The sequence below is a fragment of the Bos indicus x Bos taurus genome, chromosome 12 (assembly GCF_003369695.1).
Source record: "Bos indicus x Bos taurus breed Angus x Brahman F1 hybrid chromosome 12, Bos_hybrid_MaternalHap_v2.0, whole genome shotgun sequence".
Taxonomy (NCBI): Eukaryota; Metazoa; Chordata; class Mammalia; order Artiodactyla; family Bovidae; genus Bos; species Bos indicus x Bos taurus.
Window position 1 is genome coordinate 10,713,615 of NC_040087.1, and position 11,781 is coordinate 10,725,395.

General features: G+C 55.2%; 1 protein-coding gene and 1 long non-coding RNA gene across 3 annotated transcripts; one reads left to right on the forward strand and one right to left on the reverse strand.

Annotated features, from left to right (window-relative positions):
- Positions 1–5,079: 5,079 nt before the first annotated feature.
- LOC113902173 lies at positions 5,080–7,974 on the reverse strand. The gene is made up of 2 exons (XR_003513690.1): positions 7,829–7,974; positions 5,080–5,538 (listed from the first exon to the last, which is right to left on the reverse strand). It is a non-coding gene; the product is annotated as an uncharacterized LOC113902173 (long non-coding RNA).
- Positions 6,632–11,327, forward strand: PCDH8 (protocadherin 8). 2 transcript variants are annotated; one of them, XM_027557108.1, is made up of 3 exons: positions 6,632–9,496; positions 9,690–9,897; positions 10,359–11,327. In XM_027557108.1, exons 1-3 carry the CDS (start codon positions 6,869–6,871, stop codon positions 10,733–10,735), a joined length of 3,213 nt encoding a protein of 1,070 aa, XP_027412909.1. In that variant the 5' UTR covers positions 6,632–6,868; the 3' UTR covers positions 10,736–11,327. The 2 variants fall into 2 exon arrangements, with proteins under 2 accessions (XP_027412909.1, XP_027412910.1); XM_027557109.1 differs by having other exon boundaries at positions 6,637–9,202.
- The last annotated feature ends 454 nt before the right edge of the window (positions 11,328–11,781 follow it).

Genomic DNA, 11,781 nt, shown 5'->3' on the forward strand with positions numbered 1-11,781 from the left:
TCACCCCTCTGCTGTACCCCAGCCCCTCATGGCCCCCTGCACTCCAGCCCTCCGACCCTCGTGCCTCTGAGTTTGCTGTTCCTTTGGCAAGAAGTCTCATTCACCTCCACTCTTCTTCCTCCCTTTCTACCCTTTAGCTAATTTCTACTTATCCTTCAAATCTCAGCTTAAACGTCCCCTCCTCCAGGAAGCTTTCCCTGAGTGTCTCCGGTTCCCAGTGCTGTAAGCCTCGCCCCTTGCCCTGGGCTCATCTGGCAGGAAGTGGGCACCTGCGTGTGACCATGTATTCCACCCTGCAGGGACTGTGCGCAGCACCTGGGGTCAGCGGCTGCCCTTCTCACCCCCATTCTGTCTCCTGCCTCTTGTCTCTCCTCTGCCTCTGGACTGGGCAGCAGTTTCTATCATTTCTTTTCTTCTTTTTCTAAATAACCTTTATACTGAAACCATTTCAATTTACAGGAAAATGGTGATGATAGTGCAGAGAGTTCCCCTCAACTCCACACCCAGTTTCCCCTGTTATTAACATCTTACACTGGTATGGTACAATGGTCACAATTCATGAACCATGCTGATACATTGTTATCATCTGAAGCCCATCCTTTACTCAGATTTCCTTGGTCTTTCCCTGATGTCCTTTCGCTATTGTTGTTGTTCTGGGACGCTCCATTGCATTCAGTTGTCATGCCTCCTGTCCTGTTTCTCTTAACAGGGACAGCTTCTCAGACTTCCCTTGTTTTTGAGGACCTTGTCAGTTTCGAGGAGTCCTGGTAGGGTATTTTGAAGGATATCCTTCAATTTGTGTTTGCCTGATGTTTTTCTTATAATTAGACCAGGATTCTGTGTTCTGGAGGCCAAACGCCATTTTCATCATATCTTATCAAGGGTACGTACTACACACATGATCTGTCTGCATTGATGCTGACCCTGATCTCGTGGAGGAAGTGATGTGCGTCCGCTTTCTGCATGTAAAGTCCCTCTTTCTCCCTCCTGTCCTCTTAGGAGGGACGTGCACAGCTCACAGCTGAGGTTGGGGGCTTCTTCTCAGCCTCCTAGAAGGGAGAATATCTACAGAAACTACATGAAAGATTGGTCTATTCTCTCCCATTTACTGATATCACTGTGGATCATTTGTTTACTTTTTAAAGTCCCTGGCCCCATAGCACATACCACAGCATCTGGTACTGAGTGAGTTCTCCATAGGGTTTGTTGAGAGAATGAGGATATATGAAGCCAGTGATCTGGGTCCCTTCGAAAGTCTTATGTTGAAACCCTAGGTTCTAATATCACAGAATGTGGTGATATTTGGAGCCTGGGCCTTTAGAGAGGTTTTTCAGGTCAAATGAGGTCATAAGGGTGGGTCCTAATCCTATATGACAGGTGTCACCTGTAAGAAGAGGAAGAGATACCAAGCAAGTGCACACTGAGAAAAGACCCGGTGAGGCTCCGCAAGCGAGGAGAGAGGCCTCAGGAGGAAGCAGTCCCACCTGCACCTTGATCTTGGCCTTCCAGCTTCCGAAACTGTTAGGAAATAAATCTCTGTTGTTTAAGCCGTGCAGCCTATGACATCTGTTAGGGCAGCCCTAGGAGACTAACAGAAGGGAACCACAGGATCAGACATCTTATCAGCTCCACGTGAGGTCACCTCATGCTTCTGGGCATCCTAGGAGGGGCAGTCCTTTGGAATATTCCTGTCCCCCTCCCCAAATTATGGGTCACTGTCCATTAAATATTTGTACCTGTAAGTGGTTTCAGTGATGATACAAAGTTTCTGTGGAAATCTGCGGTGAAAAGTTTACAGAAAACTCCTTTTTTGCCACCATCTGGTCTCTTAAATCAGAGAATAAGGTACCAAAAGATTTTGAAATGACATGAGGGCTCAAAAGTTACTTGAAGCCTCAGTGACCATCTTTTTCCTTCTGGGGGATCTGTACACCTACTACTATGTCTACTATTAGTTCCAGAAAGGGGTCCGGGGTCGGGGACAAGAAACCAAGGCAATGTAAATAGGAAATGGGGGAGGTTTTATTTTTCTCTATTTTCTGAACAAATCCTTCACCTATAAGAGACTTAAGATTATATGGCCTATGATTTTTCTTCCCTTTTGCTTTAAAAAGAGATAATAACTAACATCATCAGGGTTTCCTAAGCACCTGATACGATATTATCTTATATAGTCCTTAAGACAATCTTGAAAGTGAAAGTGAAGTCGCTCAGTCGTGTCCGATTCTTTGCCACCCCGTGGACTGTAGCCCACCAGGCTCCTCTGTCCATGCGATTCTCCAGGCAAGAATACTAGAGTGGGTTGCCATTTCCTTCTCCAGGGGATCTTCCCAACCCAGGGATCGAACCCTGGTCTACTGCATTGCAGGCAGATGGTTTATCCTCTGAGCCACCAGGGAAGCCCCGAGACAGTCTTATAAGATACTGTTATTATCCCCATTTTGCAGATGAAGCAAGTAAGATACAGAAAGATCAACTAACTTGCCCAGAGCCACACAGCAAATCAATAGTAATGTTCATATTCAAACCTAAGCAGGATGATTGCAGAGCCTGCAGTCAGCAGCCATGTTTTGTTTCTTTTCAGGTTAAGTGGGTATCCCAGAGTATCCTAACACAGAGAACACACAAAAGGATGGGTGGCCCAGGACCTGAGAATGGTCTAGGGTTTGTGAGCATCTGATGCTGGGATCAATCCAAAATCAAAGTTTAAACACCACTTACCTTCACCCCCACACTGTCTCATTATCTGACTGCTAAGTTTCAACCAGGTCTGTGGAGTGTTTTGCTCTGCGGTTTGGTATAAATATTGAAATTCACTATGCCAGTTTTGACAGACCAACAAATGTCGGGGGGTGGGGGGAAGCTTTCTTTAAAATACAAAGTAAGCAGTCGAAGGAAAGAGCTGGTTGCATTTCTAGAAAGCAAACCCCAGTAAAACCCAGCGACTGAGTAATTCTAAGAGGTGTCTACAAAGTGTGCTTTAGTTACAAGAATGAATTGGATGCCTCTGAAGAGCTGCCTCTGTTCTCTGTTTGGACAAACACTTTCTGCCAACTTCCCTAGAAGCTTTATCTGATAGAGTGAGCCTGTTGGAAAAAGAAACGGTGGGCTCTGGCTTTTTTCTTTTTAAGTTAAAAGGTTAAAAAATAACCCCTGTCTCCATCCATCCTTAGAATTACACTTTCCTGCAAAGTTCTTTTCCTGGTAGATATAATCCTAATTAAAAATAAATTACATGCTGTATAGAATTTGAAAGGGAAAAGATAATCCTATTACGTATGAGAGTATATCCCGATTTTCCTTCCCGCTAAACTGTAGGAGATATCAGATCTGGCTGCACCCCCTATTGTCGCGGCTTTGAAAACTTTCCTGGAGCCTTAATCCGTCACGTGACGCCCGTGTCAATCTCGGGGTCTGCACGCGAGTTTCACAAAGCGGGCATTAGGCTGGGTCCCGGGGGCGCAGCTCGGCGGGGCCCGCAATATTTGCATGTCGAGAAAACGCCGGCCATTGTGGGGTCGCGTTTGTTCTCAGGATTGCAAGAGACAGTTGCCGGCTAAATTGCTAAAAGCAGGGGCTCCTTTCAGCCAGTCCCGGCCTTTGGTATGAAAACAAGCGGATTGGAGAGGCTTTGTGGGCCGGTCGGCGCCCGGGGAGGGCGAGAGGCCGCCCCTCCGCCTCCGCCTCCAGCCCCACCTCCCAGGACATTTTGCTTCCCGGGGGAGGTGCGGTAGGCGCTGATGCGCTGTTTTAAATCGTATTTCCATAATCTGGAGGCTGCAGGCGGAGGGTCTCATTCTGCTCGCGTGCCTTCACACCCCCACGGCCGGCTCGGAAAGGCCTCCGCGCGCCCGCCGCGGCAGCTGCTCGCCGCCCTGCTCCCGGGCTCCCGACTCCCGGCTCCGCTCTCCCCGGTGTCGCGGCGATCGAGACCCCTTCCGAGCCGCGAAGAAACCGGCTGCGGATGAGATGCTTTTGGCTCCTATCGTCTCCATACCCCTCCTCCCACCCCTTGGCTTTTCCTTCTTCTCCCTCGTCCCCGACCCCACCACCTGCACGCCCTTGTTTATTTCAGTCTTCAGAAGGAACATGATGATGTGCAAGCGCTTTGACTAAAAATATTGGGGAGTTCCCATTCTCCAGCCAAGCCCCAGACCCAAATTTAAACAGCGAGCCCTGGGTTCCCGCAGTTCAGCCCTGTACCGAAAGGTGCTGGGGGCTAAGGGGGGCGCGGGCGTGGGGTGCGGCTCCCAGCCACTGGCGGCCGGGCTCTGGGCAAGTGTCTACTCACGGGAACCGCTGGAGAGATCTTTTCTCCACGACTCGGGCCCCAATGCCTCTCCATCCGCCACCCCCCCAGCCCCCTCCCCCTGTTCCTGGCTCTGCCGCCCCGCAGCAGCCCGGGGCGGATCGGAACTCTCCGAGTTACGCGGGGAGAGGCCGCTGTCCTGCCGCCGAGTTCTGAATCTGCTCGCTTGGCGTCCGTGCCGGCCGGGAAGGGGGCGAGGAGCAAGCGCGAGATCCCGGGAGTGCCAGAGGTCACCAGCAGGCTCGCAGGCCGGGGTGGGAGCCCTGCGGGCTCGGGGAGAAGCCGGGAAGGGGTTTTAGTGTGCATCCTCTCCGAGAAATCTCTCCAGGGCCGGAGCAGAGAGAGAGAGCGCGAGCAAGCTACCAACTGGCAGTGGAAAGGGGAAAAATGCAAGAGAAAGCTGGAAATCGGGCTCCGGTAGGGGGCGTCGCGCTTTCCGCGTCCCTGCACGGCTGCGTCGCCGATGCATGCTAAAACCTCTTCGCTTTTGGCGTTCCTATGCCAGCAGAACGGGGCAGCTGGGGAAGGGAATCGAGAGGCACGATCGCTCTGCACGGTCCAGCGCACAGGGCACCCTCACCTAAGTCTCAAGAGCTTTTACGAGGCTGGGGGCTGCATTTTTTTGCTCTCTGGCAACTCCAGAGCCCCGCCCCCGTCACCCTCACTGCCCACCGAGCTCCTCGGTCTCCCTGCTCTGGGAAGACTCCTGTATCTCTTCTGAAAAGACCCCAGATACATCCCCTCGGGTTTAGGGGGAAGGAAAACACAGATAGGATGTCAGCAGGACTATAATCAGGATTCAGAAGAACGTTTACAAACTCCAGTCTGCTTATCAAGTCTTTCGCCTTGGAAAAAATAGAGAAAGAAAACTCCCTGTGGGTGACTTTTGTTTTTAACCTCTTGTCCTTCGTGTGTATTTGCACACCCTGCTCAATATATCTCTTCAATAAGCATCAGTAAGAATCTGTCTTGTGGGTGACTGAAGGCCCATCTCGCAGATCTTCGGGGGTGCTGAGGGTGGGGGGATACCTGCGGGTGCAGCGTACGCCTGGGGCCAGGCGGGGGGCGGGGGGAGGGGGACGGACCGCCCAGCCCAGAGCTGGCAAAGCCAAAGCTCCACACTTTCACAGGCAGATGGTTAAGTTTCCCCCAGGTTCGTGCCAGGTTTCAGCATCCTGCTGTGATTTTGTTCTTCTGGAACGGGATGAGTATTGCTTCCCAGAGTGGCCCTATTAGAACAGAAAGAAAATCCTCTAAATAGGCGGAACAAGGCATCAGGAGGGAGAGTTCTCTAAATGCTCTTTAATACGAGCTGGGTATTGTGTGGAATTCAGCGCCCATCACCGTTTAGCAGGAGAGTTATGGCAGTGATTGGGGATGAATAGAGGAACATAATGGATACATGTGGCGTTTGCTCATTATATTCAAGTTAGCCCAACTCCGCTGTGGAAACTGTTCAACTTTCTCTCCCCTTAGCTTGTCACAGTTAAATAATACAGACATTGGGGCCTCCAATGGGATCGCCTGCCACGCCATTCTATTTCCACTACTAACGAGGGCTTCATAAGCCTTTGATACAGTCTGATCTTTGAAACCTTTCCAAATCTCCTGAAGCTTATGCTAAATCCTATTTGGAACTTTTTTTTTTTTTTTTTCCTTGCCTGCTAGCGCCCAGGGCTTAAGAAAGCCATTTGGACAGTGACATGCATACTAACACGTCTCAGAGCTCTTTTCTGAAAAGGAAGGGGCAGCTCCGATCACCGGGGCTCACACGAGCAAAACACAATTGCGTACACAAATTTGAATAAAATCAATTTCCCCTTATTCTTCGAGCTCCTCAATCTAGAGGCTATTTCCGAGCGCCGTGGGAAGTTGGGAAAGAAGGCGAACTGAGCCTCAGCCAGCAGAGCAAGTCTGAAGAGAGAGGGGGGGCCGCGAACGATTTCAAACCCTCTGGGGTGAAAAAAAAAAATACAGAGTGGGTGTGGGGTCTCAAGCCACGAGGGCGAAATCCCAGTGAGATTGCTGTCGGTTCAAACGGCCGGTACAGGAGGGGCACAACTAACAAAACCATCCGCTCCTGTAACGCCGGCGACCTGTGCCAGCTCCTCTGCACGCAGAGCGCTGACAGGAGATGAAAAAAGCCAAAGGAGTTAAAGAAACAAAGGAAAAGATTCTCTATTTTCCCTTTCTTGTTTTCCCCTCTAAGCCCCTCCACGGTAAAGGGATCGTCAGGGGCTGGCGTAGCGGCGGCGCTAGAGCCAGGCCGCCATTGGCTGCCCAGCTCGGGTGATTTGCATTTCGGCGGCTATAAAAACGGAGGCGGCTCACAGCCGCGCAGCTCCAGCCCGAAGAGGGAAGGGGAAGGTGCTGAGTGTGGGCGGGATTCACGCGTCCTCCGAGCCCGCCGGAGCCTCTGAGCTGCAGCCTGCAGACTTCTCCTGCACACGGCTCGCAAAAAAAGCGTGCACTCGGGAGCCTGGGACTCACGCCCAGACCTGCAAACCACAGAGGAAATCGCTCGCTCAGCGTTTTGGAATAGCGCTTGGGGCTGGCGGCATGAGTCCAGCCAGGCGCGGGGGCAGCCCCTGCCTTTTCCCCTTGCAGCTCTTCAGCCTCTGCTGGGTGCTCTCGGTGGCCCAGAGCAAGACTGTGAGATACAGCACCTTCGAGGAGGATGCCCCCGGCACGGTCATCGGGACCCTGGCCGAAGACCTGCATATGAAAGTGTCCGGAGACACAAGCTTCCGCCTGATGAAGCAGTTCAACAGCTCGCTGATCCGAGTGCGTGAGGGCGACGGGCAGCTGACCGTCGGGGACGCGGGCCTGGACCGAGAGCGGCTGTGCGGCCAGGCCCCTCAGTGCGTGCTGGCCTTCGACGTGGTCAGCTTCTCCCAGGAGCAGTTCCGGCTGGTGCACGTGGAGGTGTCGGTGAGGGACATCAACGACCATGCTCCGCGCTTCCCCCGGGCCCAGATTCCCGTGGAGGTGTCCGAGGGCGCGGCTGTGGGCACGCGCATCCCCCTGGAGGTGCCCGTGGACGAGGACGTGGGCGCCAATGGGCTGCAAAGCGTGCGCCTGGCAGAGCCCCACAGCCCCTTCCGCGTGGAGCTGCAGACGCGCGCGGACGGTGCCCAGTGCGCCGACTTGGTGCTGCTGCAGGAGCTGGACCGCGAGAGCCAGGCCACCTACAGCCTGGGGCTGGTGGCCCAGGACGGCGGCCGCCCGCCGCGCTCCGCCACGGCAGCCCTCAGCGTGCGCGTGCTGGACGCCAACGACCACAGCCCGGCCTTCCCGCAGGGTGCCGTGGCGGAAGTGGAGCTGGCTGAGGACGCGCCCGTGGGCTCGCTCCTGCTAGACCTGGACGCGGCGGACCCCGACGAGGGCCCCAACGGCGACGTGGTGTTCGCCTTCGGGGCCCGCACCCCGCCCGAGGCGCGCCGCCTCTTCCGCCTGGACCCGCGCTCCGGCCGCCTCACCCTGGCGGGGCCCGTGGACTACGAGCGCCAGGACACTTACGAACTGGACGTGCGGGCGCAGGACCGCGGCCCCGGGCCCCGCGCCGCCACCTGCAAGGTCATCGTGCGCCTCCGCGACGTCAATGACAACGCTCCGGACATCTCCATCACCCCGCTGGCCGCCCCGGGCGCGCCTGCTGCCTCGCCCTTCCCCGCCGCCGCCGCCGCTCTTGGGGGAGCGGAGGCCACCTCGTCGACCGGGCCTGGGACGCCGGAGGCGGGCGCCGTCTCGCTGGTGCCGGAGGGGGCGGCTCGCGAGAGCCTGGTGGCGCTGGTCAGCACCTCGGACAGGGACTCGGGCGCCAATGGGCAGGTGCGTTGCGCCCTCTACGGGCACGAGCACTTCCGGCTGCAGCCTGCCTACGCGGGCAGCTACCTGGTGGTGACCGCGGCGTCCCTGGACCGCGAGCGCATCTCCGAGTACAACCTGACGCTGGTGGCCGAGGACCGCGGCGCGCCCCCGCTGCGCACAGTGCGGCCCTACACGGTGCGCGTGGGCGACGAGAACGACAACGCGCCGCTCTTCACACGGCCAGTCTATGAGGTGTCAGTGCGCGAGAACAACCCGCCGGGGGCTTACTTGGCCACGGTGGCCGCCAGGGACCCGGACCTGGGCCGCAACGGCCAGGTCACCTACCGGCTGCTGGAGGCCGAGGTGGGCCGGGCTGGGGGCGCCGTGTCCACCTACGTCTCCGTGGACCCAGCGACAGGGGCCATCTACGCGCTGCGCAGCTTCGACTACGAGACGCTTCGCCAGCTCGACGTGCGCATCCAGGCGAGCGACGGGGGCTCCCCTCAGCTCTCCAGCAGTGCCCTGGTGCAAGTGCGGGTGCTTGACCAGAACGACCACGCCCCGATCCTGGTGCACCCGGCGCCCGCCAACGGTTCCCTGGAAGTGGCGGTCCCCGGGCGCACAGCGAAGGACACGGCGGTGGCGCGCGTGCAGGCCCGGGACGCAGACGAGGGTGCCAACGGGGAGCTGGCCTTCGACCTGCTGCAGCAGGAGCCGCGAGAAGCCTTCGCCATCGGCCGCCGCACCGGGGAGATCGTGCTCACCGGCGACCTCTCGCAGGAGCCGCCCGGCCGAGTCTTCCGGGCGCTGCTAGTCATATCCGACGGCGGCCGCCCCCCGCTCTCCACCACCGCCACCGTCAGCTTCGTGGTGACGGCGGGCGGCGGACGCGGGCTGGCGTCGCCGGCAGGCGCGGGGAACCCGGAGCGCTCTCGCCCGCCCGGCTCGCGGCTCGCGACGTCGGGGCCGGCGCTGCAGTGGGACACGCCGCTGATCATCATCATCGTGCTGGCCGGGAGCTGCACGCTGCTGCTGGCCGCCATCATCGCCATCGCCACCACCTGCAACCGCCGCAAGAAGGAGGTGCGCAAAGGGGGGCCCCGCCGGGAAGAGCGGCCCGGGGCGGCGGGCGGCGTAGCCTCGGCTCCCGGCTCCCCGGAGGAGGCCGCCCGGGGAGCCGGGCCCAGGCCCAACATGTTCGACGTGCTCACCTTCCCTGGCAGCGGCAAAGCGCCCTTTGGCAGCCCCGCGGCCGACGCGCCCCCGCCCGCGGTCGCCGCCGCGGCCGAAGTGCCGGGCTCGGAGGGCGGCGGTGCCACCGGGGAAAGCGCCTGTCACTTCGAGGGGCAGCAGCGGCTCCGCGGCGCGCACGCCGAGGTGAGGCCTTCCTTCGGCCGGGCGCCGCGCTCGGTGCTCCGCGGACAGGCTGGGGGAAGGGACTGGAGGGGCCTGGGGGTGCGTGCGCGGGAGACGCCTAACCTGTCGCACTTGTGTTTTTTGTTTTGTTTTGTTTTGTCTTGTTTTCTGTCCAACCCTCACCCGTGCTTGCTGTCGGCATCCCTGGCTGCAGCCCTACGGCGCCTCCCCCGGCTTCGGCAAGGAGCCGGCGCCCCCTGTGGCTGTCTGGAAGGGACATTCCTTCAACACCATCTCCGGCCGGGAAGCGGAGAAGTTCAGCGGCAAAGACAGCGGCAAAGGGGACAGTGATTTCAACGACAGCGATTCCGACATCAGCGGGGACGCTCTGAAGAAGGACCTCATCAACCACATGCAGAGCGGTGAGGGCTCCTCCTTCACGCCGGGTTCAGCGCCCCCCTCCCCCCACCCCGCCCCACCCTTGCTTTTCGCCGGGGTCTCTCTTCTGCATTTCGGTTCCCAGACCCCCGATCCCCCGTCCCCGAATTTTTCTGTCCTTGAGTTCCGGTCTCCAGCCTGCCTCAAACGGCGAATACCAAAATGCCACGTTGAGACAGCGCCACCGCCTAAATAAACCCCTCATCCTATTAGGTTATTAGCTGAGAAGGGGGATTCTTTTATTTATTTATTTATTGCTTCCCTAAAGCGTAGGTAGGTTCGTATTAAGGTGGCCTTACAGGAAACAGGGCTCATTTCAGATCTAGAACCAGGGCGTTTATTTTCTTACACGCTTCCCTTCTCAGCCGCCCTGACCCTGACCGTTCCTGTAACCTCAGTAACCATCGTGCTTGTGTTTCTCCCTTGTGTTTCCCTTTTCTGTTAGGCTTGTGGGCCTGCACCGCGGAGTGTAAGATCCTGGGCCACTCTGACCGCTGCTGGAGCCCCTCCTGCGCTGGAGGGCCCAGCACACACGCCTCGACTCACCCCCCAGCCCAGATGTCAACCTTCTGTAAGAGCACGTCCCTGCCCCGGGATCCTCTGCGCAGAGACAGTTACTACCAGGCCCAGCTGCCCAAGACCGTGGGGCTGCAGAGCGTCTACGAGAAGGTGCTGCACAGAGACTATGACAGGACAGCCACTCTGCTATCCCCGCCTCGGCCAGGGAGGCTCCCAGACTTGCAGGAGATCGGGGTGCCCTTGTATCCGTCCCCCCCTGGCAGGTACCTGTCCCCAAAGAAGGAAGCCAATGAAAATGTGTAAACCCATGCTGCATGTTGTCACTCATACACAGGTCACTCCAGAGATGTCCTAAGTTATTGACCGGTTTCAGTGTTGTATATAGAAATATGCAAGATGTGCCTTAAAATGAAGTTGTTGGAAGCTATTTCCAATCACATTGGTACTGTTTGGTATTTGCAAACAAAAATGTAGTTAATGTAATTTTTATGAAATGTGTGCAGTATTTAATTTTTTCTTATCATGCTATTGACTTTCATTTCCCTTGCGGCTTGCCATTTTCTTAGTGTTTTTAACCTGTACATGGTGTAATGTAATGTTTGTATATAATGAAATTTTGTTATATTTTTATATAATAAAAGCTAAAGTGGAAGTTATTGCCAAAGGAACTGTCTGTTAGACAAAAAAAAAAAAAAAAATGTTGGGATTACTTAATGGAAATTTATCTTTCACCTGAAACAACCTTGTGTTTGAGAAGTTTTGCCTGGCCAAGTATAACTTGTATATCTTGAGTCTGTGGTAGATTTCAAGTTCAATTGTTATTTAATTACATTTGGTTTTCTGTAAACCGTGTCACTTATAAGCACAGTAATAAAGGATTTGTCATGTGTTTGAAGAATCTGCTAATTGCTTTTCCTACAGTTGCCTGCAGTCAGGCTTTCACAAATAATCTGAGTAGCAGAATTAAACTTTTTTTCAAGTGCTAATTATTTGGGCATTATTAGTGTTCACAGCAACATTAAACCTGTGGGATTTCAAGTATGGCATCTCAGTCAAGTATATTGATTGCTTTTGTAAAACAAATGCCTTTCCATATACATCAGGCATGCTATAAAATTCCTGCCCTCATTTATTTACTCAACAAATGTTTATGGAGCATCTACTAAAAAGTGGAGGAAAACTGAGTTTGGACTGTTCTTTCACTAATTAAACAAACCTCTGTAAAGCTTTTACTAACTGCTGTAGCTTCTAAGAACTGGGGTTTAAGATTAAGATGAGAGAGTCCCAAGAAGCTCTTAGCTTAAATATTAAGGATTTTAATATCAAAAAGAAACTCAAACTTATGGGTG